Here is a 26559-nt window from a genome sequence, read left to right as displayed (position 1 = left end):
CAGATGTCTTAATGGTCACAAAATACGTAGGGAAGGGTAAACAAGCTCCCAGCTTAATCCGTGAGGATTACAAGCCGTCCTGCCTCCCTCTGCCTGTCTCCTATCAGATATATCCTATAGACGGAGGATGCAGTCACATGATAGTTACTGCTTCCTCCCCATGACATCACTGCTTGTGCAGCCACACCGCCAAGGAAAGGATGCTATTAAAATCCTTGGGACGGGGCTAAATGATGGTGCATCGCAGGTAAGCAGCATAATCCCTGGCAAATGAACTTCCCCGTTGCTCCCGTGCTGCTCCCGCYGTGCTCCGGCTCTGCCGGGCAGAGCTCGGGCTGCAAAACCCAGCGAGCGGTGGCGGTGCAAGCAGAGGGCTCGCAGGTGCAGGAGCTGCTCGCTAGCTCCTTGCTGCTCTTCCGGCTGACATCCCCCATGGAAGTGCTGCCAGCCGGAGCTGTGAAGCCGAGGACGGCCCCTTGCCYGGGTATTTTGCTAGGAGTCCTTCGTGTCCTTGCTAAATCCTGTTTTAAYGTGAGCAGCCATCATTGAGGTTGTGCAGAGGGAGGACAGCGATATTGGTTCTGCTGATGTTCCTGTTTTATCCTGCATTCCTTAAAGAGGGTTGTTATATGGATAGATGTGTCTAAGCTTAAAAAGGAACGAGGATTAACTTGCTTAGGAGATTAGCAAATGTATTTGTAGAAAGTGGATTTTCCTTTATTCTTACCGTTTGCTGACACGGTTTGAAAGTACCTAGCCTGGCAGGTTTCTTGCATGACTTGCTGTAGCGTAGGATGGATTTTGTTTGTCGTCCAACATAAGCACGAAAAAAATATTTTCCAAGAAGGACACGCAAGATTACAGGCAGATTTTTTCCTTCTTACACAAAATGCATCACCAGAATGCTGAAAAATCTGCACAAAATGGATTTTTCAGACTGTTCATATTTAYATAGCAAAATCCGGAATCTGATTTTTTTTTTTCCCCTGCTGTGGGAGTCTAATTATGTGCTCTGTTAAAATATATAAAGACATACTTGCAGTGAAAATATGTTGAGTATTATATATATATTTTTTTCATGGATTGCAGATTGCCTGTTTTATATTAGCTTTTTTTTTGTTGTTGTTGTTAATACAAATGCTAGAATGGAAGGGGTTGCACTCCTTTATGGGCCTTTACCAATCAGAAAAAAAGAATATTATCCTGGTTTTATGCATTCAGAGTCATGATGAATAAWTTTTTTGCCTTTGCTGGAGATGGAGGATGACTCAGCCACAGGAGCCTCGAGCAGATAGTCAGGTGACTTTTCAGTCACAATATGCAGGAAGTTTTTATTCTTGAAAATTTTGTCCTTTGTTCAAGCAAAATTTTCCCTTCCATCAGAAACTCTGACAATTTGCCATGTGCAGGATCTCTGGGTACACACCCAGGTACTCGTTGGGGAGATCTCCTATCTCCTCTGTTGAAGTTTGCTGAATAGCCTCTTGAAAAATGAATTCTTCATTTATGTGCTGAGGTTTGCAATCATCACAGAAAATAAAGAGTGCACAAAATCTATTATGTTATGAAAAATTAAAAGCAAGAAAGAAAAAAGGATAACAGAGTCTGCTATTTTTCAGCACTGAAGCACAAGAGTGATAGACATACAAATTAAAAGTCATGTTATGAAAACATAGTAAGGGTCATATTCTGCTGGAGCTAGTGCTTAAATGTTTTGATTTTTTAGCTTCCTCTGAAATGTCAAGAGAACTACTGGSTCAGTTCTTTCTGGCACCTAAAAATATGCTGATTTGTGGCCTTATTCACAGCACACACCGAGACTTGGCAGTTTGTTCAYATGAAGTCCCCATAGAGCTGCAACCCGTGTGTTTTACAAGCATGATGTTTTGCCCCCGTGCAGCACCACAATGGTATCACATAGTGCAATATATACAAAGCAGAAGTTCTCCTGGTCTCCTGATCCGAGTTAGGCATTTTCCAAGCAAAAATAAAAAGGTACCACTCTAAACATATACTGAGGCAATATGGAAATTAAACAGCAGTTTGGGGACCTAAGCACTTAACAGCGTGACCTTGAAAATCCCTGTTCTGACCTATCCCACCCTGGAAGCCCTGGGGCTGTAGCAGTGCATCAGCTTTGGACTTGGAGGCGGGGTGAGCAGACCTAGCGCGCAGCATCCAGGACCATTGGGGACATCAGGAGGGAGCCATGACCACCCTGCCCTAGGCACAGCTCAGCTTTGGCACTGCCGAGTTTTGAAAGCAGAAGGTTCCTTGGGCTGGAGGGGAAAGTAGGTGGGATCTTGCCTGAAGTGCAGGAGAAAGCCCTGTCCCTTGTGGTGGGCAGGAGAAAGCAGGGAGGCTCTCACACTGGTGGTGCCCTGGTCATCCGCAGGAACCAGGTAATGTGGGTGGGAGCCCTGGCCCTGCCTTGCACTGGTTGGCATTTGGAGGGATCTGGAGGTCCTCCCGGCCTGTCCCACCAATGAGAGAGAGCACTGGTGCTTAACGTGCAGTTCAGTGTCACCCCATGCACAACTAAAACCTGGGCGTGTAAGTGGTCAGCGTTTTGTAGCATAAGCCTCTCTGGGCTCTGTCCTGCTCTAGCTCAACTTGGGGCATGACCTGCAACCACCATTGTAGTGCCTATAGGTAGCATAGAATCACACAGAATCACAGAATGCTTAAGGTTGGAAGGGACCTCCAGAAGTCATCTAGTCCAACCCCYCTGCTCACACAGGGTCACCTTGAGAACGGGGCACAGGGCTGCGTCCAAGCGGGTTTTAAAGATCTCCAGAGAAGGAGACTCCACAACGGAGGCTCCCTAGGCAGCCTGTGCCAGGGCTCTGTCACCCTCACTGTCAAGAAAAGTCCTTATCCATTTTGCTTTTGCTGTGACTTTCCAGCTTGTGTGACATCTAGCATTTCCTCATGGTAATGACTCGCTGTCCCCACTACTGTCATGAGAGGGGACGTGGTAGAACATGTGGTAAAACAGATTAAGGGCTTTTCTAGCACCGATATTTCAATCCTTTTTTAAGCTGAATGCTTAGAAAAGGTTTTCAGTGGTAAAGGTAGCACCATGTAGCCCCCCTGTCCCTCAGCCTAGGCCTGGGGCAGCAAGACCCTCTCTCCCAAGGGCCATTGGAGCCAGGGTGGGTGCCCCTTGGCTCTGCGAGGAGAGGGAGACGCAGAACAGAAGCTGACGTGACGCTAAACTGCGGGCCRGGTTTCAACGTCTCCTGTCTTCTGAATGCTGATTTCTTACCTCATGTTCTCTTGGGTTTCCATTTTACCTGGTTGAATCAGAGCAGGTTTAGCAGAGGGGCATCCTTTCTTAAAACACAGCCTGAAAAAAGCAAAAGCGCATCCTGTAGCCAGCTGCACCCAGGCAGATTCCACTTCCCTAGCATCAACTCAGCCKGTTTCCTGGAGGGACCTTTAAAACTGTGGAAACCGCAAAGAAAAGGGAGGTTGGTGATTTTACCCTGAGCTGATTTTGAGTTATGGGAGTGTAAACCTTTCCCTTGGAGCTGGTAGTGAAAGAGCTGGGCTTTTCTTCCCTTCCTTTTTTTTTTTTTTTTTTTTTTTTTTCCGATATAAATGAACTCTACTCATTTTGCTCAAATTTTCCAAGGAAACTCAAACTGAGACCAGACCGGCTATTTCCAGAAAGAAATTTGCCTCAGAGGAGAGAAATAAGCCTGGAAAGAGTGGGGTGCAGGCTGAGCGCGAGGGGGCTGCCGCCGTGTCGCTGCCTAGGTAGGACACAGCTTGGCCCACGGAGGCTCCGTAAGGTGGAGGCCTCCCGGGCAGAGGATGGAGGGAGGGGATGGGAATGGCCACTAGAGCTGCTCCCGGTGCCAGGAAGCGGAGGGCGGTCCTGGCCGCCCGTGGCGCGCTCCCGATCCCAATCCCGATGCCACCGAGGACGCGGCTGGCGACGGCCCCAGAGCGGCCGCGTGCGCAGGGCCCCCCGCCTGGCTCCGCGCACGTTTGTGGCCAGCCCGGCTGCCACCGCCCGCGAGCGCGTGCTTGGAGACTGCGGTCGAGCCTGCAGCAGCCTTCCGTGCCTCGATTTTCCACTTTTTCAGCCCAAATATGTTCCCCCCACCCCCGCTCCACCCTTTCTTCCAGGACGTCTCCCCTATGATCTGGTGCCCTGTGTTTTCTGAGCTCTGCCTGTGGCTTTGTCACTTTTTCCACGGAGGTTACTCAGGGTAAAGCTGCGTGTCGAAGATTTACTGCGTGCTCCCTGCCATATCGCAGCAGGAAAATATGTGGAAACAGAGCTGTACATGAAAATGCTGCAGTGCATTAAAAGTGTTGTAGACACCGCAGCCGACCTGCTGTTGTGTTTTGAGAGACRCGGTAGATATTTGCTGTATTACTTATGCAAGTGTGGGAGCCCTGCAGTTAATCCTAGAGTCTGAAAATTGTGAAATTCATTTTTTTAATCTCTTCTTCCCTCTGTATTTTCCCAGTTCAACTCTTCTCCACTTCCTACGTGCCGTATTATGTTTCTTAAAAGGCCTGTAATCCAGTTTGAGGTTGTTTTAGTTTCTGTCGGGTCAGGACCTTGCTCTATTTCAAGACTATTTCAATATTTTTCAAGAAAAAAAGGAGTTTTCCTTGCTGCAGCTAGTGTCTGTTTTCTCTTGACTCTCATTGTGTGCCTTTCAGAAGAGTCTTCCCTTCTCTCTAGTTCCCTTTTGGATAGCTGAAGTGGAATTACATTTCTTCCTTTGCCTTCTTGTCCTCAGCCTAAACAAACCTACTGCTGCCAGCCCTTTCTTCAAAAATTATTTGCTTGAGATTTCCCAATCTTTTCACTGTGCTTTTTGTTCATCTCTTTCAAAGTGACCTCATAGTAAGCTTTTCTGTTGATTTTTCTGCACTACTGCACCTATTTCCTGCTGCTAGATGGAGAGGTCTCTGCTTCCATCCATATGACTAGGTGTCTCCAGGCTGCCCAGGGAGGCTGTGGAGTCTCCTTCTCTGGAGGTCTCCAAACCTGCCTGGATGCCGCCCTRTGCCCCGTGCTCTGGGTGTCCCTGCTGGAGCAGGTGGGTTGGACCAGATGATCTCCAGAGGTCCCTTCCAACCTCAGCCATTCTGTGATTCTCCATCCCTGGGAGTGTGGCAGAGACCACTTTTCACTGTGATTTGATGCCTTGTGAGGTGGAGGCAAGTCTGAAAGACTATGAGCTCTATCTCACCTCAAAAAGGTCTGCCTAGATCATGGTCACGAAGCAGCAGAAACATCATGTTTCAAGATTCTAGGCTGAGACAGCAGGTCTATGCCAGGAAATGGGAATACTACAGCAGTATAGTGAACAGCAAGGCCATGTCACTTCACAGAATAATTCAAAAAATCACAGGTCTGTAGATGCCAGACCTATAGCAAGAAGTGTTAATGGTGGTAAAATTAGAGCAAAATGTTTGGCATCTTTGAGCTAGCAGTACTCAGAGTAAATATCAGAGTAAATATGAAGGCCCCAGAGAGAGTGTGATTTTTTTTGCCATTTAGTAAAATAGTAAGACTTCACTGTTCATAATTGGGTCCTATGAATAAAAAATTCTGGCAAGTTTTGCTGCCCTTGCTGTCCCTTTAGTCTGTGCAGTGCATACTGTCATATCATGTAGCACAACTTATCTCACCACCCCTTCAGATCAGTGGTGTGCTCACCTCTGCTGGAGCGATAATTAAAATGACTGTAAATCACTTAAAAAGCCTTGCATGTGAAGTAAAACCTCCCCTGGTTTCTCTTTGTCTGTGTATTGGCACCCCAGCATAGGAAGCCCTGAGGCAGACTGAATTCTGCTTCTGCATGTCAGCTAACTCATGCCACATTTGGTAGAGAGGGAGTAGATGATGCTTTACATGCCCTGGAAAAGTCATGCCAAACAAATATGAATTAAGGAACTTGCAGTGTTCTTTTAGGCTTCCCCTTTCTCCTCTCAYCCTCTCACCAGATTTATTTCTTCCTTAAGCTCTAGCAGAATAGACACTGAAAGATACCTGTTGCTGCTTGCGTATTGTTATGCATATTGTTATGAGTCGCATAGGGATAGCCACCCTACCATCCTCAAAGAAAGCAGCATAAGGATGAAAACATATACGTGARTGCTCATCTACTAGAAATATTTTATGTATTAAAAAATCCAGTAACTGTGATTTGTTCAAAGTAACCTGAAACTTGTTGGAATTGCATTAAAAAGTCGTACTGCCTGCTGCAGTGCAATCTGTCCAATTAAAACAGAAAACAGGATGAAGAGAATGTAGCATGGAACTAGCAGGCCTAATAGCAATAGGCAAGGGCCAAGACTTTTCCTTTGATGGCTGTTCAGTTAGTTGTTTCCCATCAGGATACTTTTCAGCTTCTTTGAGCCACGGGATGTTTTCATCTGTGCTTGCCATGTCAAATATATTTCAGATCAGATCAGTCAGCATAATACCTAGATTGTTAATTCACTGATACAGCTCTTCTGCCTATGGCTTTCACGTTCATACATGCTGCAACGGTGCTATAAACCTGAGAGGTTCTCAGTCTTTACGTCATGAATGTAACATATGTAATTCATTCCTCTTGCATAAACTTAGTGCCACGTTGCAGTGTGTCATACAGCTAGTCTGAATCAACCACACATGATCTTTGTAGTCCTTTAAAAAATAATAAAAAAGAGASAATGTAATAGGATGCAATATAATGTAATAGCACCTGCTGTGCTTTTTGTGTGTCCCAGCCCCTTCCTGACCACTGTGTTAGTGTCACAGACTTGTTTGCAGGCACTAGTCTATTTYTTGGCCTCTTTCCTCAAGAGGCTTCAGTGATTAAATACTTTTAAATGATCTGGCTTTTTATAATTATGGCTTCTCATAATTATGAAGTCTCACAGGCTTGATCTTTTACCATTGCTTCTAGTTTTTCTCATGTCATACCTCATCATTTGTAGGGCAGTTTTAAAGCATTTCTGGCTTTAAAATATCAAGCATCAAGGGCAGTTAGTTGGGAGATCTGGAAGTGAATGTCATATTGACCTAACCCAGGAGAGTCTCAATCTCCAGTACCGTGGCCAACCTTGATTTATGAAGTGGTCCTTGCCAGGATCTTACTCCATAGGACAACAGTGTTCTGAGATGGGTGACCCAGGAAAATTCCTGACCCAGGGAAATCTTTTAATCCTGCAAGAACACTCTGAGTTCAGGAAATTTTTGTTTTGGTTGAATTTCTTTGTTTCCTCATTCAGGATTTAGCAAGAATCTATTTGGAATTATTAGAATGGAGTACTGAAAAAAATGCTTAGTTTTAGAGGCACTGAACTATTCATTAAAAATGAGAGCTCACAGTGAAGAGCTGAAGAAGGATCTCACCATATTAAGTTGCAAGGGATAAAACAGCAGATATAAATCTGAGTCAGATATAAATCTCTAAATTGACTGAATCAGTAAAGCCAGAGCAATGAGGAGAATGACCCTATGAGTGCAGAAAATAATAGTCTCCACACCAGCCACTGTCTCTCATGAAAGATATCCTGGAGTTAGAGCAGATTGTTTAATGAAAATGTTGGATGTGTGCCTASGAAAAGCTATTGGAATGTCAGGAATTATTAGGAAAAGAATAGAGAACCAAGCAGGAAACATTTGCTGTGACACAAATTATCAGCACCTGGAAAAGCAGTGAAAAGGACAGCAAGGACATCTAAGATGCAGGACAAAATGACAAAATGCATAAACTAAGTAGTACCTSAGCAATGTACAAATATACAAGACCTTTCAATAGATAAAAATTGTCAGAGTATCCAGATCTCCTAGATGCTCACATGGTAGGAATGGCTACAAGTTGCATTCCTTGCTAATTCTGCATATGTCTGTGTTGCAAAGTTTTCTTCGTGATTGTTAGGGTCAGACTCACTTGATGAAGTGTGGGTGCTTACGGTCTGACAGCTGCCATCAGGGAATGGAAAGTGGCACTGTTAGGGAACGATTCACCTCTTTCTAAAGTGAATGTCTAAAAACAGCTAAATGTCTAAGAAACGGCTAAATGTCTAACATCACCTAAATTGCACCTGAAAAGAGCTTCTCACTCCTCAACAGCTATGAAAGAAGTCTGGATATCTAGGGACTCGTGTCGGTAACAGATTTATGTTAGGTGAGACAACTTATGTTGTCTCATTGGCTGCAATACATCTCTAGCTGAGACTCACTTGCCTTTAACTAAAACTAAAATATCTATGCCTTAAACTAAAATATCTATGACTGAGCTATTTGTGTTGGGATCAGTACCATTTGCAGAGAAACAAGAATCTCTAGAGGACAAGTTATGTCATCCTGAAGTAAACCTTGAAGATGCCTTGTTTCAGAAGCCTAAGTTAAGTGAGATAAATTTAAAATAAAGACAAATAAAGAAATGTTTGGTGTTTTGTACTTAGGACATGAGATAGGWACTCCATAGTGTTCAGTTCACAACTGCTGTAGTTGGAGTTGATTTGCAATAACTGGGACTTTCAGRATCTGATATCACATTTCTGCTTTTAAGAGAATTTTGAAGTGAATTTTTGAAGAGACTTTTTAAGTGTATTTGAAGTGAAGTTCAAGGCTGATACTCATTCAGCTGCCATTTCTACACCAAGGTATTGGAAGGTGGTAAAGTCCAAAATTTGTTTGTTTTCTAAGTGTTTCAGGGTCCTCTGGTGTCTAGGACTTTTTTTCTTCTCTCTGAACATGTTCTCTAGCACGTATTTTGGGTAGATTCAGGCTGAGATTGCCATTACCCTACATACTTGTGGTCTGGCCTAGTATTATCCATCACAATACTGTCATGTGGTGCGCTTTGGCAACGTACTTAAAAAGCTATTTTTTAATGTSATATAGCCAGTGTTTTGGGTAGTTTTCTTGTTGCGTTAAGAAAAAGGGCCAATCCTTGCAGCATATCAGTTCCCAGAAGTATGTTTATATTGTAAGAAGGATTTGCCTAGGTGCAAGCAAGCAGTTTGAGTTGCATATTCTTTACAGAAAKAATGGATTGAAGCAAATGAGTGGTAAAATACGAGTGCAAAGTCTTCCTAGGACAGTGATACAGAATAATATGGCCTAATCCATTCACCTGGTTTTGCCTTCCTGTTCCAGTTCTCAGTCTGGGTCTAGAAGACACTGAAGTCAAGGTCCAGTTGCAACTTCAGCTGCCTGGTTTCAGCCACAGCATCCCATCCTCAGATTCTCATTTCCCTTAGGAAATGTAGGAGTGTCTTCTCATCTGTTTTACTAAGTCCTTAAGACTGCTGGTTTTTAAATTGCCTCAGTCCTGTGGCAGATTATGTGTGCTCAGCGCTGCATGGGACACCTGCTCTGCATTTGGTTTCCTTCCCCAGGCTGTGACCTCTTTGCTTGATTCTCTTTCAGACAAACATGCCATGGTGCTAGATTATTTGATTTCCGTACTTAAAAGTGCTTCTATAAAATTATAATGGTGACCTGCTCTTTGCCTGTAAGATAATGCTTTTCTCAGCTGCTTGGGCTGAGCCCACTTTCTGTGTAGTCCGAAAAGTCCTATCCAGCAGAGTGCAAAGAGGCAGGCACTTGCAAAGGTGAATATTGCTGCTTGTTATGTCCCTAGAATCACCAATAGAGAAAAACATGACGTGGATAGGATTCAAATAAAAAAAAAAAAAAAAAAAAAAAAAAAAAAAAAAAAAAAAAAAAAAAAAAAAAAGAAAGAAGGAAATAAACAGGGTTGAGGATAGCAACAGATTAGAGTTCACAGATTGTTGATTAAAACTTATCTGCCACATTTTTGCATATTCTAATGACAGAATTAGAATATTTTCTCACTGATTTAAAGATCCAAATTCTGCACATATGAAATCATGATGTTGGCCCTCTGAAACTCCTGGAGGTCGTGATAACCTCATCTGCAGTTAGCCACTCCTTTGCCAGCCACGTTAGTTTACAGACCCAGGGTACTCTCCCAAAGACCCCATTTCCCAGACACTGATTTTAGAGTGAATGTGTTTAATTGCTCCTTAGAGCAGCACATCTTTGTCTTTAAAGGCAGCTTAGATAGTTTTACAGTCTAGACAGCCCTTTGTGCCTAAATTACTTTATTTAATAGATTTCTATTGCTACCAAAGGCTCCTCTCATCAGGCATGGTATCAAGCTTTTCTGGAGTTTGGCATATGACGGACTGTCTTGGGACCTGAGCTTTCAGTGAAGGAGACTATATCATTTTTGCACCACGCCAAATGTTCCTGAGGTCTCTGTGGGAGAGAGAGACATGGTCGTTCTGAGTTAACTTTTTATTGCTTTACTTACCATCATTGTAAAAACCAGGTAGAGATCCAGGACACCAGAAAAAAAAATGGGCACGAATATTTTCATTTTTTCATATCTCTCAGGCTTACTCTGACCTCCTTTTAACTATCAAGTGCCCCATGGTAGCTGGCTCTTACAGYTTGGGGCTGGATATCTTTATATGTCCTCTTCTGCTCTACCAGTGCATATAGTGGCTGTTTCTCCTCTTATTGTCTTAAAAGCAAATATGAAATATTTATCTGTGGGATAGCAGGTTACCATCCAATTCCTCAACAGTAGTTCTGCTCCTGGCCTTTGAGAAGAAAACCTGAAGAAGATGCCTTCTTCATAAAGGCATCTTTCAAGAGCCTGTATGGAGCAGATGTATCGTGTCCTCAAATCTAGTCTTTTAAATCATTTTGAGCAGTGAATGAAATCTGCATCAATGCAGGGATAACTGCATGTGGAAGAAAACAGACAATAGTGCAGTATTATGAGTAATATTGCCATATCAGTGCTGTGCAATTCTGATTTTCTAGTACTAAACTCTAGTGAATTATCATTTATTATCTGAGCTAGTCACCTTGCCTGTGAAAAGACCTCCTAGCAGTCAAGGGCGCTTCTTCAGGCATGTGATTGGGCTGCATCGTTGCAGAGGAACCCCTGAACCATCCTGGGTTTAAGGATGAAAATCTCCATCTTCAGGAGAGCTAGGTGTTCTGCCCTTTAATGCTGTGCTTTTTGTATGTGCTTTTAAGGATTTACCAAGCCTTTGGAAGAGTTTTTAGCAATATACTTGAAGTGGCATAGCACAGATTTCAGTAAGTGCCTCCTAAGAGTGTTGACTGAGGCAAGCTTGGCAGCGGTTTGTGGTGAGATTTTGGAAACCTTATTTCTACAGTGTCTGGCAAAGCTACATGGTTTTATTGAAATGCTTGTTCTTCCCCCATCTACAGATCCTAATATGGTTAATGCAGGAGACATGAATGGTTCTGGCAACCTGATGGATTTTTTGGATGAGCCTTTCCCTGACGTTGGGACTTACGAAGATTTCCACACCATTGACTGGCTGCGGGAGAAATCCCGTGACACCGACAGGCACAGAAAGGTAAAGGGAATAAAGGCTTTAATATATCACAGCCCCTGAGTTACAGTCACCCTGACTGCGGAAAAACAAGCAAGTTTCCAGAATTCTTTCTTCCTACCTGCTTGCATAATATCAGTAGGGTTTATGAAAACATGGACTTGGTGCATCTTGAGTCTGTCAATATGAAAATGCTTTCTGTCACTTAACCAGAGTGAACAGGAGCATCTCTAAATGTGATTGGGAGTAGGGAGCTAAGGAATGATGTCTGCTCTCCAGTAAGTGAAATAGTTTTTGTTGTAAATGTCATACAGTGAAACAGTATCAGTCTGAATCAGCAATAGTGCATATGTATATATATAAGTACATAAATATGTATTATTTCAGATTACAAGCAAAAGTAAGGAGTCCATATGGGAGTTCATCAAGAGTTTGCTGGACGCCTGGTCAGGATGGGTTGTAATGCTTCTCATAGGACTCCTGGCAGGTAAGTGTGTGTATTAGAGCTGTGCTCAGAACCGTCTCACCCAGATTTGCTGCAGGGCCATCTGCTTCTGGTTTTCTTCTGTTGTCTAATATATGCATCCATATATTTTGCAAACTTGCAAAGTCTCCTGCCGAGTGTTGACCTAGAAAAAATGTTACTAACAAATAAAGGGATTTTCTGTTGCTTTTGGAAATATGTTTCTGAGTGCTTTACTTGTGATGGCCTGTTTAACTATCTTTGAGTCACACCAGTCAGTTTTATTTGTTAGGGTTTTTAACTTGCCTTCAATTAATTTATTTCTGTGAGTGCATATTATGATGTGGAGAAAGAGAACAGTGGTTGTGTATCATCAAAGGGAAGCTTTGTATCCTGCTAGATTCACTGGGTTATCTTCTCTATACATGCAGGAAGGGAAAATACAGTTTCATACTTAGTTCCAAATCTGCTTTCAAGCCAGACAGACATTACACATATTTAACAACATGCTCAAACTCAGATGGCAAATTCATTAATTTCCTGAAATTCTCCTGTCTTCCACTTAGCACATCTTCCAGCTTGGAAAACTATACTTCTATTTCTGAGTTGAAACACTGCTGTTAATGATTTTTTTTTTTTTATTTTAAATCTTAACAGGGCTCTTACTATCAAGCTGCTTGGTAACAGCACGATACAGTTTCATACAATTTCAACTCAGCTCCAGTGTGAATTTCTTGCTTATCAATGGGCAAGTTTATTTATTACAGCTCTTTTAAAAAGTTTGAGATGAAATTGTCATCACTGAGGTGAAATTCTGGTATATTTGATGAAATATGTTATTTTGTGGTGGACTGAAAACTGGCTGTATGGCCAGGCTCAGAAGGTTGTGATCAGCTGCACGAAGTGCAACTGGAGACCAGCCACTACTGGTGTCCACTGAGGTAGATATCGGGGCTGGTTCTGTGCAAAGCCTTAGTTAATGCCCTGGATGATGCAGCTGCTGTTGTCCTCTTGCTGGAGGTGAAGGCACAGGTGGGACTTCTAAGGAGGAAGGAGACTGGAGGAAAACAGGTACATGTACAGGTTTCYAAGGGCTCCTGAAAAAGTTACTTAGATCCAGTAATATAATAAGTGATCTAGAAGTCTTCACCATACCAATTCAGCCAACTATATCTTTCACGTTTTGCAGCACTTCTGCACTTGTGTTGAACTGACATGACCAAAAGTCCCCCAGTTCCCCAGCCATGAGGCCCCACTGCTTTGTGGATGTATCTAGGGGCTTGGAACAGGAGCTTGGATCTGCGAGATGAAATTCTGGCATATTTGATGAAATATGCTATTTTGTGGTGGATTGAAAACTGGTTGTATGGCCAGGCTCAGAAGGTTGGATTCACTCATCTGGTGAAAAACATGGSTTTTGGACAGAAGTGTGTTCAACTGGATCAAAAGGGTCTTTGGGGTGATTCATTACAGGTCTGTACAAGTGCTGGTGCTAGGAAAACACTGCTGAGGGGAGGGCTTTGACAGAGAGGGTAGGATAGGACCATCCATTTGGCAGTAGCCATCACTAATGTCATTTTTAAAGTGTCATGGAAGTGGCTTCCTTCATTTAAGTKCCTGAAAAGCACAGGTAAGAAGGGAACCTTGGGAGAGTTCAGCCTCCAGCTTACAGCAGGTACAGCTTTGAAGACAGAACTTTTGAGAAGATTTGAAGATAGATGTTTTGAGTAACAGCTATATATTTTGAGAACATAACAGCAGCTGTTTTGATTCAAAGTTTTGTATAACCTTGTGCAAAGAAACCAGAGTGTGTGCAAGTAAATCAGCAGAGCACCTAACTCAMCACCCACCGCAGCTCTCCAGCCCAGCGAGCTCCAAGCACTCAGCAGGCCCTTCCTCAGCCATGTACCTATGGGCCTTGAACGTGCCATGTAGGTGGCATGTGGCACCATCACATGGTCAGCAAAGCACTGAGAAGCTTCTTGAAATGAGGCCTTGGGAGCCAGATCCTGCTGTGGTTGGAAGCAAGGAAGGAGCAGTAACATCCAGGAGCACTGTCTGGTGCGGAGATTAGGGGTGAACTGCTCAGGAGATGTCCCAGAAGATAAAGGGAATGAGTGCTATCTGGGCTCTGTGTCAGTCAGGTGTTTTTCATGCTTTTTGAAGAAATCTTGAGCAATGACAAATAAAGAAACTAGCCTAAAAAGTCTTGGGGTGCAAGTGCCAATAAGCTCAGTGCTTAGGCACTTSTTTTTAAGGAGTTCTGTGGTTTAATTTGCTCAGTCTCCTGCTTGCAGTAAAATGGTTACCCCTTAAGCTAAATATCTAAAGATATATGCTGTTTGTAGAAGGTAGCAAAAGAGTCTTTGTTTCCCAAAGCTCTGTGCAAACAATGCTATCTAATGCAATACAATGTACTGGAATTTTACATGCAAAAATCCCCCCGTGTATTTCATTCCCATGCCACTTGAGTGAAGCAGTTTTCTATAATCACAGGTGCATATGAAAAAACATGTTTTCAAAGCAAATTTTTAGCATTCTTGTTAGAGGGTTTTGAAGGGTAAGTGTTTGGCAATCATCAACCAAAGAAAAAAAGAGGGAGGGAAAAGACTATTATTCAAAAACAGACTTCATTATTTCCTGGCTTTGAATTGCTTCATTGTTTTCTATTTTGTGAGGAAAAAAGTTCAGCTCTTCTGAACTCTCAGTTCTGAACTTTTAAAACGATGAAGTATGAAGGCAATCTGCTGTGTTGCAGAGGTGCAGTGGCATGCCTAGGCAGCAATGGTTAGCACAAAAACAATAAAGGCTTGACTGTCTGAGACATGGAGCAGCCTACAACTTCCATTAATTTGTCTTGAAGTTGTTAGCCTAGAACTTGTAAAAGTTTGTCAGAACTTGTAAAAAGTTCTCTTGGGTTATGAAACAATAGCTATTGCACCATTGCCATGCAAGTCCTGGCCTCCTCCTCTCGTGATTTTCTTTTCTGTAAAGCATGTAAACTGCTTGTAGCAACTTTCCTCTTTATGTAGATCCCCAAAGATTTTGACAGAAGGGATTAGAACAGTCACATACTTGAACACATTTTCTACGAGGCTGCTGTAGTATATGTCAGCCTGTGCATTAAGAGCCTGATTAAGTGTGAAGTGAATTTTGAAGCTTGGGGTGGCTAGACAGAATGATAAATGTCCATCAATAAGTGGAAGAGACACCATCTCCTGCTTGCAGCTGAGGCTGCTGTTTCTGCTATTTCCAGAAACTTTCAGAAAATCTAAGGAGAAGGAGATTCAGAGTTCATTGCAAAACTCAACAGCCTACACATGATGATATTACTAGCAGCAGTGCTTTATCATCACCTAGGGGTATGATTCTTGGGTTCCACTGAAATTTGTGAAATTGGAAAGGGTAAACAAGAGAAAACCATGATCTTTATGAGAGAAAATCCTTGGTGCAGTTATCAAAGCCTTTTCTCTTTCTTATCTGATGTATCCATACAGTTCTTCAGGCTGTTCCTGAGCACAAACACAAAATTCTTCATTGCTTCCACAGTCCTACCGCATATCACAGTGTGGTGACAGACAGACAGTGTGGTGCCCTTCTTACAGGCAGGACAAGACGTAGCATTATATAAAACTCTGTGAACATCTGAATTCTTTTTTCCTGTGGGGAAGTGGAAGGGTCTCACATGCCTGAATTACCTGAAATATTTATTTCCTTCTTTCAGAAAACATTTGTCTCATGACAAACTGGCTCGTGGATCCACTTGTGTACACCAGCAGCTAGGGGTAAAGGGAGCAACCTCCACCCCCAGCCTGTCTTTCATTGGCGTTGTGGCAGGAGGTGCAAAATTAAAGGTTTTTGAAATGTAAACACAAGCCARTCTGTCTTTCCCCAAGTCTTTTCACTGTTTTTGTGCTAATGAAATAAACTGGCGAATTCTGTTTCAAGTCTGTGAATGGTTTCCTGAAATTGCATTGCTTTTTGGATAAATGGTTAATCATAAAAATACCGCCGACTTCTATCTATGAAACCATTTCAGACTTTCCATTTTATGTGACAGGAGGATTAAAAATATTAAACATGCCTTTTTATCCCTTGGTGGTTTGATGCCTCCCAGTAACTAAGCACATAGGGAGGGATTCGAGATCAAGTAAGGAAGTATGTCGTGCAAAACTGTTGTTTCTGTGTTCCAGCTCCTTCCACCCTCCGCATTGAAGCTGCTGTTGCAGTTGGGGGGACGCAGCTGTTTTACAGGACTGGGGCCGTGGGAGGTTATTTCTGCTGGTTTGTTTGTGTGCCTTTGATTAGCAAACCTCCCACAGAAGCGGGATGCTCCCTGGGGACTCGCAGCAGGGCATGTACGCTGTCCCGTTCCGTCAGCCAGCCGCTGGATGTCAGTGTTGCCCTGTGTAGTTCCTAGGGAAAAACTGCTGTGAGACCAAGTGCAAATCTTGCAAAGAAAGGGTTGGAGCAGTGGTTTTATTCTGCGTGTTCAGATTGCTAATAAATGTCACGTTGGTCTGGTTCCGTTGGTCAGCAGTTGGCCTTAATTTTTCTGAAACCACTCTTTTTCTAGGTCACTGCGCAGGGGCTAGTAYATCTGTAGAGAGGATGTGTGTTCTCCTTCCCCACTCCTTAAACACTATGTGGCTTCAGCCCTGCAGCCTGGTGTGTAGACAGAGACCACGAGTAAAGTCCCAATGACATCAGGTGCATGAGACTGGAATGGACGGCAGGATCAGGCYCTGCCTGCCTTGCAGCTAGTTCCCCAGATCAAGTATTTTTGCTTTTATTATAGTTAGATAGGTATTTTCCCCATGGTTTGGAAATTCCTGATATTTTTTTTTATGTGTTGGTGTCTTTTCATGCATTTCTTTTTCCAGGCACGTTGGCCGGAGTGATAGATTTAGCTGTGGACTGGATGACAGACCTGAAGGAGGGTGTCTGCTTGTCTGCCTTCTGGTACAGCCACGAGCAGTGCTGCTGGACATCTAACGAAACTACGTTCGATGACAGGGACAAGTGTCCCCAGTGGCAGAAATGGTCTGAGCTTCTTGTAAACCAGTCTGAGGTATGGGAGGCCTGATTAGTCTGGGGTCTCGGCAGGCYGGGGAATGCCCTTTTTTGTAGGTTCTGATATTCCCACTTAGGAGTTGCTCTGAAGMAGAAAGAAACAACCTGAGAGTATGATAAATTAAAAAAAAAAATCCATAGGCAACATCTTCTTATCCTGGGATAGGTCCCATTGTTGTTCAGTGTCACATGTGATGGAAACTAGAAAACTATGTGAGATCTCTCCTGCTTTTTTTTTCTTTTTAAATCGGTTTTAAAAACAAACGGGTGTTTCATCACACTCATACCACAACCACTGGAGGACCTTAGCTCCTACCCAGACTTTTATTTTAAACAGTTTTCTAGGAAATGAAAAAGACTGCCCCTGACAAATATATTTAGAARGTAATTCTCATTGTTCAAGATTTTTTTTTTATGTATATCCTTATATTTCAAGTGTTGTGAGTAATGGTGGGAACTGCATATAAACTACTTATTTTGCCCTTGAATGGGTTTGTTTATCAGATAGCAAACATCTGGCTAGCACCAAAAACTGAGGAAATAAAGGGCTCACTAGGAGATGGGCAAATTGAAAAAGGTGCTAGGTGAGAGTAGGAACGAAGAGGAAAGAACTGATCTGGCATGATACAAAATTTATAATTTAAAAACTTGTGTCTATCCTTTTTTTCAATCACAGTATTTTTTAATAAAAACAGTGGTGCTTCAAAGCAAAACTGCATGTTTTGTTTTGAAGACATCAAAGAGAACCTATATTTTTAACAGATGATTCTTTTATTAAAGRCATGACAATGCACTTATTTTTTGACCTTAGCTATTCAATGTATTGAATAGTATTAAGCACTTCCAAACTCTATCCGTGGAAAATAAATATTTTRTTGAAAAGGTATTCCATATTCTATAGGTTACCCGGACAAGATAAAACTGAATATGGATGGAAAGATGTGTCACTGAAGAGAACTGGCTCATTTAATCCTGAAGTGTATAAAGGGATTCTCTTTTCAATGTCTAGTAATGTAGTGTAGTCCATAGTTGGGGAAGAAAAGGTATATTATAATGGTAAAAAGCATTTCTCAACGGGTGATAAATGAGAATTCAAAAATGAGTGACTCGGAGATGGCCTCAGATGTTCCCCAGGGTGGAGGTGATCCTGCCAAAAGTCTGTGCAGGCAGCTTCATTGCAGTGCAAGAGCTGTTTGTTTGTGCTGAATTTAGTGCTGTTTTAGGCTTGCAGTGCAAGTAACACTAGATGAAAGTATCTGTGAATGTGTATTTTTTTCCAGTTTTCCCTAGTTCCAATTAACAGTGTAGAAAGTCAAGGATGCTCGCTCTTCCTAAATATTCTCCCCATCTCTTCTGTACAGTTCTTAGTGCTGAATTTCCCTTTGCCATAGGTTAGCTAGGTTTTTGTTGGTCTTCATAATCAGATGGTTGTTTCTCTGTAACATTGGAGAAATATTGCCCTGGTATGAAGTTTCAAGGGATGACGTTGTACTTTAAAGGAACAAAAAATATGGGAAGGGAGGAAAGAAGGCMTGTTACAATGGTTACAGGATTTGGAAATCCCGGCATGTGTTTGACATGCTGTTACCCTGAAGTGCTGGAGTGTTTAAATGGAGTTTGTCCTTGAGAATACATGTTGCTTTCACCTGCTACATGAACTCAGAAGGCATCACTGTCCTGTGCAGTGGGCTGCAAAAAAGGTAGCATCTAGGTGGACACCATGAAACTTTGCTCCCTCTCTGTTCAAGCTGGGCTTCTGACCCCCTAGTCTATTGTCACAATGAGAAGAGGGGAAAAAAGTTAGTTTAGATCAGCAAGGCTTTTGACACCGTCCCTCACAGCATCCTCCTGGGCAAGCTCCGAAGGTGTGGGATAGATGAGTGGACGGGGAGGTGGATTAGGAATTGGCTCAGTGGCAGGGTGCAGGGAGTGGTAGTCAGTGGCGCGGAGTCCAGTTGGAGACCTGTAGTTAGCGGTGTCCCCCAGGGGTTGGTCCTCAGTCCAGTCCTGTTCAACTTATTCATTAACGACCTGGATGAAGGGATGGAGTGCTCCCTCAGCAAGTTTGCTGCTGATACCAAACTGGGAAGAGTAGCTGATAGCCCTGAGGGCTGCGCTGCCATCCAGAGGGACTTGGACAGACTGGACRACTGGGCAGTGAGAGACCTCATGAGGTTCAACAAGGGCAAGTGCAGGGTCCTGCACTTGGGGAGGAATAACCCCGGACACCAGTMCASATTAGGGGTGGACCTGCTGGAKAGCARCCCCGCAGAGAGGGACCTCGGCGTCATGGTGGATGACAAGTTGACCATGAGACAGCAGTGTGCCCTGGTGGCCAAGAAGGCCAACGGGATCCTGGGGTGCATTAAGAAGAGCGTCTCCAGCAGGTCGAGGGAAGTGATCATCCCCCTCTACACAGCCCTGGTAAGGCCACGTCTGGAGTCCTGTGTCCAGTTCTGGGCTCCCCAGGACAAGAGGGATGTGGAGCTGCTGGAGAGAGTCCAGCGCAGGGCTAYSAGGATGATCARRGGCCTGGAACATCTGCCCTATGAGCAAAGGCTGAGGGAGCTGGGCCTGTTCAGCCTGGAGAAGAGAAGGCTGAGGGGGGACCTGATCAGTGTGTATAAATACCTCAAGGGAGGCAGTGAGGAGGAGGGGGCCGGCCTCTTTTCAGTGGTGGCCAGCGATAGGACTAGAGGAAACGGCCACAAGCTCAGGCACCAAAAGTTCCACAGGAACTTAAGGAAACACTTCTTGACAGTGAGGGTGCCAGAGCCCTGGAACAGGCTGCCCAGAGAGGTTGTGGAGTCTCCTTCTTTGGAGATCTTTAAAACCCGCTTGAACRCAGCCCTGTACCACGTGCTCTAGGTGAYCCTGCGTGAGCAGGGGGGTTGGACTCGATGAYCTCTGAGGTCCCTTCCAACCTTGAGCATTCTATGATTCTATAATCAGCTTACGTGGGGTTAGTTTTAGTTGCTCAAAACATATGGGCTTCTAAAAGCTGTATGTTTCTGACTAACATAACCAGAATTATACTGTAATATTAATATGATSGCTAATGATGTCTACATATAACTGTTACATGGAAATCACAAAGAGTAATACCCCACCAAAAATATGAATATGAAAAGTAAGAATTCTGCTCTGTAGCAAAAGAGAGACAACACAAGCAAGCTTTGCATGATTTCTCTATTTGTACACAATCCTTTAGGAATGATTAAAATACATTCTGTTTAGTTCAATTTCTGGATGATTTTCATTTTCTTTGTTACTTGCTTCATTTTGCACTAGACATTTGAGTAATAGACCTATAAAACAGCAGTGCACAGAAGGACTAATTTAGAGCACATTTTATACAAAGTCCTTGGAGTAATTTCCCTAAAGCTCTGGTCTGATTTGACTTCTTTTTATGCATGACTGTGACTTCTAGCCAAATGAAGTTGACATTTTGGGGACTAAGATTTAGACTGGTTCTTCATTGTGGTTCTGGCCATTTTTGACTGTGATAAGCCCTGTACATATGTTCCCACCAAGAACTGTGACATTTCCTAGGGCGCCTCTTAAAAGTGATTTCATTCTAGCTCTAAAATGAGCCCAAAGCGACATTTTGATGTGAATTATTATGGAAAAGACAATAGCACATCAGAAACATACCAGGCTATGTTTTCTTCCYAAATCACTGTTTTACAGGCCGATAATATTGTTCATCCCTCTTGCCCTTAATCACTTCCAAAGAGCAGGAGGAGAGTTTCTAGGGTGCAAATCCACTGGGCAGCAGTGGGTGCATAAAAGTGCTTCAGGTGCCACCCACTTCAGCTACATCACAAGCAGAATGTCTAGCCAGTACCTGGTAACTCAGATCTTCCTTATTTTCTAGGTATAGCTTGGTCCAAACCTTGGCTGCTCCAGAGSTAAGGACCTGACTTCAGTGCTTCATGTCTATGTAGGCAGGAAGAGGACCATGTGTTCTTCATGGCTTMTGACACCGGATCCAGTGATGGGCAGGATTCCCATGCTAGTGCTGCTTGATTTTCTGTCACTGTGCTGAAAAATGAAAGACATACGAGTCCTTGTACACCTGGAGACTACTTTCCACTTTTACCAGCCTTGAATCTGGCAGATTTGAGAACCTTGAGGASACACATTGCAGGAGAGTCCACAGGAGGGAGTCTGCAAGCTGTGAGATCCCTAGTCTGCTCAGAGTGAGCTCTCAAGCTTTGTAAAATAAGGAGTGTCAGCAYAGGATGGATGGCGTCCTGAGGGATGTATTTTGTTTCGGTTCGCTGTGTTTGTGAGGGTTGTTTTGAATTGTGCCCCCTTCATTCTGCATTAGACTGAAACCAGATTTGAAATATTGCTGGTTCTTACAGAGTAAAAGTCTAGATTTTCCTCAGTTGTTTGTTTCATCGCTGCTGTTGCCATGGTCAGTGCCTTTGAGCTGCTAGTAGAAAGGGTCTTAGCAGGGTCATCTCTGCCTATGATTTTTTTCAGTCTCTGATTCAGTGTACATGCTTAAGACTTTTACTGAGTCAGAACTTAGGAATGGCATGCAATGAATGAGGAATTAGCCATTTGCTCTACTGAGTTACTACTATTTCTCTTCCCAAAGGCTTTATTATTATTAATCACTAAAAATGCTTGGATTGGACCTGCAGAATGACAGACATCTGGAAAATGTAACAGTTAGAATTGTCTCAAGGAGTAAGGCTGAAATGGCCACAAAGACCCTTGTGAGATCTGGCTGCAGTGCAGTAGGTGTATGTGTGATTACAGTAATGAGCTGACACGGTGTTCATGTGACTTCTGAGATGTAAAAGAGTAGGAAATTAAAAAAAAACAATGTTAATTTGACTCAAGTGAATATGGAATCCAAACTGCAGCTTTAGCTCAACAGTTTAGGATGAAATAGTTGTAAGGGCATTGGTCTTTGGAGCTAATCCAGGTTCACACTGACAAGAGAATTTTGCCCTGGAGCATCATATCCAAAGTTTTCTCTAGAGGAAGGGTGAATATTGCTAAAGCTGTTTTTAATTGAAAACACTAGCAGAAGACATTCACAAGGAAATGAGACAGACAGCCTTCAGCTGTAGCAACAAAGACCCACGATTACTACAGATGGATGTCAATCACCGAGTGTAGAATCCATGATTTCTTAGTTTCATGGTATTTTGGATGATGTATTGCTCTTCTAGCTGTTATCAGCAGAGCTGGCTGATAACAACAGCAAGCACAACAGGAACTTAAGGAATTGCCCTTCTTCCCAATCCGTCTGTCAGGATAAGGGCAGTGGTCCTCTATCATTCTCTCCCTTTGGACAGAGACCTGAAAGATGATGCTAGCAAGCATCCATGCTGTTAAAAGCTGACTTTTGCAGGACTGTGAACAGGAAGACTTTTCAGCTCCAGGTTTTTGCTGACTAGGAACTAGTCTGGCCATCTCTGTTAACTCAAAACATGATACAACTGATTAATGCCTGTTTTCCTGCTTGATTTATCTTAATGTCTATATCCAGGCTTCTGTCCTGCAGAGCAAAGACAAGGGCCCTGATGTTCTTGAGCAGCTGGGTTTGCATCCTGTAGGAAGAGTTCACTTAGGGGTGAAGGATTCATACCAGTTCATCCACTGAGGTTCATCTTTTTTATTCTCTAGTGTCATGTTGCTGGAGGAGAATACTGACACCTTCAGCTTCTAGTACTAAATTGATACCTCTGGCTGTTTTGTTGAAAGTCATCTCAAAAATTCTTCCTGTGAAGGAAGAAGATATTGTAATGCAGATTTTAACTATAATTTTGACTTCACTATTGAGACAGACAGAGTGCTTCAAGGTCACTCTAGACCACATTTTCACTACAGCACTGCGCAGTCAAGGGTGGCTAATGATCATTATTATTTCCATTTTGTCAGTAAAGCTATTTAGCTTGAAGGTAGGTTTTATAGACTGGAATGCTTTTATAATACCAGGGCAAAACTGACAGAGATGTGTCTGAGTGGGATCTGTCAAGTTATTGTGTTTTCAAATGATTTTCAAATCTGTCACAGATAGTGTCATTTAGAAGGAAAGATGTATTTATGCTTTTACCCTTCCACTCTGWGAACTGAACTGGTGACCAATATTTACCGGGATATAGTGTGGAAGGACTGCTGCTAGCATGGAGGGCTCAACTTTGGACACCAGCCCTCAGAGGAAAAAAGGCTTCAGGGTCTCATCCCTTGTCACTTTTTGGTCATTATAACTGGGTGACAGCCAGCAACTCGGAGAAACCTGCCATGGGGTGGACACAAGAGGTTCCTTGGATGCTTTTTTATTGTCAATTGCATTTACCCTTATATATCAGATTTATTTGATGCTGCAGAACTTGTAAAAAATTGTTAGAGAAATAGAAAATTGTTGGAGGGTATAAAACAGTGTGTCCTTCCTGAGCAAAACCCTCAGCTAGGATGTAAATGAAAAGACTTGGCTCCATGCTACCATGATCCCGAGCAGAAGCATGAGATTCACTCATCTGCATTTGTCTAACCATGTTTGTTACTGTTATTTTTCTAGGGTGCAAGTGCTTACATTCTAAACTATTTTCTATACATTATGTGGGCTCTATGTTTTGCTTTCCTGGCAGTCTCTCTGGTCAGAGTGTTTGCTCCCTACGCTTGTGGCTCTGGAATCCCAGAGGTGAGTTTCTTTCCATGGATGAATATCCAAAACACACGGAAAAAAAAAAACAAAAAACAAAAAACCCAAAACCATTATTTGTGGCCTTTTCTCGTTCCAGGAGTGTACTATAAAATAAGAATAGTTGTCTGAACACTGTCTTTCTGACACATCTATTTCATTCCTTTGTCTAATCTTTCTTCATGGAACCCATTTAAATTGCTCATAATAGAATATTTTCAAATGCCATACTGCCTACTAATACCTACTCATTAGAAGATTATGCAGAAGTTTTCTTGGATTAAACTACTTGACCTAGTAATAAATGACAGATATTTTAAGCTGCTATTTAAAGAAAAAACAGAAACAAAAGTAAACAGAGATGGAGGGAAAGCTAAGATTACTGAAAGAAGATGTGAGATGCCTGTCATTTCTGATGCCTGAAAAGTGCCTGGCTGTTCTTCTGAACATTGTGTTCCTGGCCACAATGTCACACTGTCACAGCAGCATTATGGCAGCCAAAACCTCTAGTTAAATTTTAATATTTTAAATACTGAGCTTCAGAAGATATTTAAGCTGTTAAAATGAGAAACCTTCTAACAAAGACAGCATTTTTTGTAATTTTTTATAATTAACTGTAAATCTAGTTTTAGAAAACAAGTTTTTTTTTTTTTTTATCCTATTCAGTATCAATTTTACATTATACTTGTATGTATTTGCAAGAAATGTTTTTAGTAGTACTGGCAGTTAAAATGAAACCACTAAAATTTTACTTGAACTCTCAATCAATTCTCTTTTTACCATAGCCAATAAAGCATAAGCTTGGCCATCTCAGACAATACAACTTCAGTTCAGCTTTTTACTGCTAAAGTAGTCATGAGCCTTCCCTCCACTCCCCAGAACGTTGTTTTCAGGTGATATATTGCAAGTGAAGATCGCCGCCAATACCAGCGTGCTTCCAGGGCCGGGCTCCAAGGCTACATCCCCCCTGCAGCCTGTGTTTAATTTTCATGCATTGTGTTCAGATACTCTCTTAAAAATTAAAGGGAAATGTGTAAAAATAAGATCTCTTTCTTGGAGCTTCACATTTCATACTTGCATGTTTTTTTGTGGCGCTGCCATTCCAAATATTTAGAACTCTTTTTCTTGATTTAAGAGGGAGAAGTCTGTGATTGTTTATTAGCTTTTTTTTCTGCTTTGTCTAGCTTTGTTCAGCCTAGTTTAGCTCTGATCCTGCAAGCCATGAAGATATGTAGGAGTTTCATATATCCATTGATCTCTGTAAGACTCCTTCCTGATGTAGGGGACCACCCATAATAACTGTAAAAATGTGGTTTGCTTAAGCCCTGCTCAGATATTGCTGTGCAAAGGGAAGATTACCCTACCCAAGGTTCTGTCCATCACTGTATCTTTTCAAGCAAATTCACAGTAAAAAAGTTTGTTTTTTTTTTAATTCTTGAACATGTTCTTCCTGCTTTCCAGATAAAAACCATCCTGAGTGGTTTCATTATTAGGGGCTACCTGGGAAAGTGGACACTTTTAATCAAAACAGTCACCTTGGTTCTGGTGGTATCCTCAGGCCTCAGCCTCGGGAAAGAAGGGCCATTAGTCCATGTGGCCTGTTGCTGCGGGAACTTCTTCAGCAGCCTCTTCTCAAAGTACAGCAAGAATGAAGGAAAGAGAAGAGAGGTGAGGCWGGGTTTAGATCACCTTTCATTACCCCCTTGCAAATATAGTTTTTCAAAAGATTCACRTGTTGAACATAAATACTTGCTTTGTAGGTGCTTTCAGCTGCAGCAGCTGCAGGAGTTTCTGTTGCCTTTGGCGCTCCCATTGGAGGTGTACTTTTTAGTCTGGAAGAGGTAAGACCTGTCAGTTCACTTCTTTCAATGCAAGTATTTTCAATTGATTCCTTTTTCTATGATTCTTCTTTATTTTTCAAATATTTTCATGATTATTTTCTTTTAAAATACAAGTGCCTTTTCTTTTCTGAAAATAGTCATGTATTTTAGCATAACTTGGGGAAAAGAAGAGCTCTGCTTTCTTGGAAATGATTGAAATAATCCAATCTGGAAACAGTGCTGAGTTTTCTACAGCTTTCAGCTTGCTACCATATATTCCAAGTTTTTCCATACCCATCTCATCTTTCCTATCCAGCAACTTTGATTTTGAGAGTCATCTATTTTTAATTGGTTGCAGCTCCCTCTCTGAAATCTGAAAATGCCTTTTTGATGTATTTCTGAACACATTCTGACCATGGCTACCAGCAGTGTTCCAGATACTTGTAGTGAAGTCCTACATAGCCTCCCAGATGAAACACACATGTGTACGCACATGTGATGGCCTACCATGCCGAATGCTCAAGTGAATAATTAAAGACAACACGCTCCATCACACTCAGCAAAATGTTTACTGTTTCTCCTTGGTTTTAGGTCAGTTATTACTTTCCTCTGAAAACCCTCTGGAGGTCATTTTTTGCTGCTCTTGTGGCTGCCTTCACACTGAGATCCATCAATCCTTTCGGAAACAGCCGGCTGGTCCTTTTCTACGTGGAGTACCATACCCCCTGGTACATGGCCGAGCTTTTCCCTTTCATTCTGCTTGGCGTCTTCGGGGGTCTCTGGGGGACTCTCTTCATCCGCTGCAACATTGCCTGGTGCAGAAGGCGAAAAACCACCAGGCTGGGGAAATACCCYGTCCTGGAGGTTATCGTGATCACCGCCATCACCGCCGTCATCGCGTACCCTAACCCCTACACGCGGAGGAGCACCAGCGAGTTGATCTCAGAGCTCTTCAACGACTGCGGCGCCCTTGAGTCCTCGCAGCTCTGCGACTACATCAAYGACCCAAACATGACCCGACCCGTGGATGACATTCCTGACAGACCTGCCGGCCCTGGGGTCTACACGGCGATGTGGCAGCTCGCCTTGGCCTTGGTGTTCAAAATTGTCATCACCATATTTACTTTTGGCATGAAGGTAAATGAGAGATTGGCACAGGG

General features: G+C 42.7%; 1 protein-coding gene across 1 annotated transcript in view; it reads left to right on the top strand.

Annotated features, from left to right (window-relative positions):
• The first annotated feature begins 171 nt into the window (after positions 1–171).
• Positions 172–26559, top strand: part of CLCN4 (chloride voltage-gated channel 4) — a 43574-nt gene continuing 17186 nt past the window's right edge. Inside the window, exons 1-8 of the mRNA XM_026047110.1 lie at positions 172–247; positions 11249–11400; positions 11764–11863; positions 16723–16910; positions 23457–23579; positions 25041–25247; positions 25340–25420; positions 25991–26536. Of these exons, the coding sequence (XP_025902895.1) occupies positions 11257–11400; positions 11764–11863; positions 16723–16910; positions 23457–23579; positions 25041–25247; positions 25340–25420; positions 25991–26536 (1389 nt within the window). The 5' untranslated portion in view covers positions 172–247; positions 11249–11256. The remainder of the gene's footprint in view (positions 248–11248; positions 11401–11763; positions 11864–16722; positions 16911–23456; positions 23580–25040; positions 25248–25339; positions 25421–25990; positions 26537–26559) is intronic.

This window comes from Nothoprocta perdicaria, unplaced genomic scaffold (genome assembly GCF_003342845.1).
Source record: "Nothoprocta perdicaria isolate Ctin4 unplaced genomic scaffold, notPer1 scaffold_109, whole genome shotgun sequence".
Classification (NCBI taxonomy): domain Eukaryota; kingdom Metazoa; phylum Chordata; class Aves; order Tinamiformes; family Tinamidae; genus Nothoprocta; species Nothoprocta perdicaria.
This window is presented reverse-complemented; position numbering and strand designations above follow the sequence as displayed.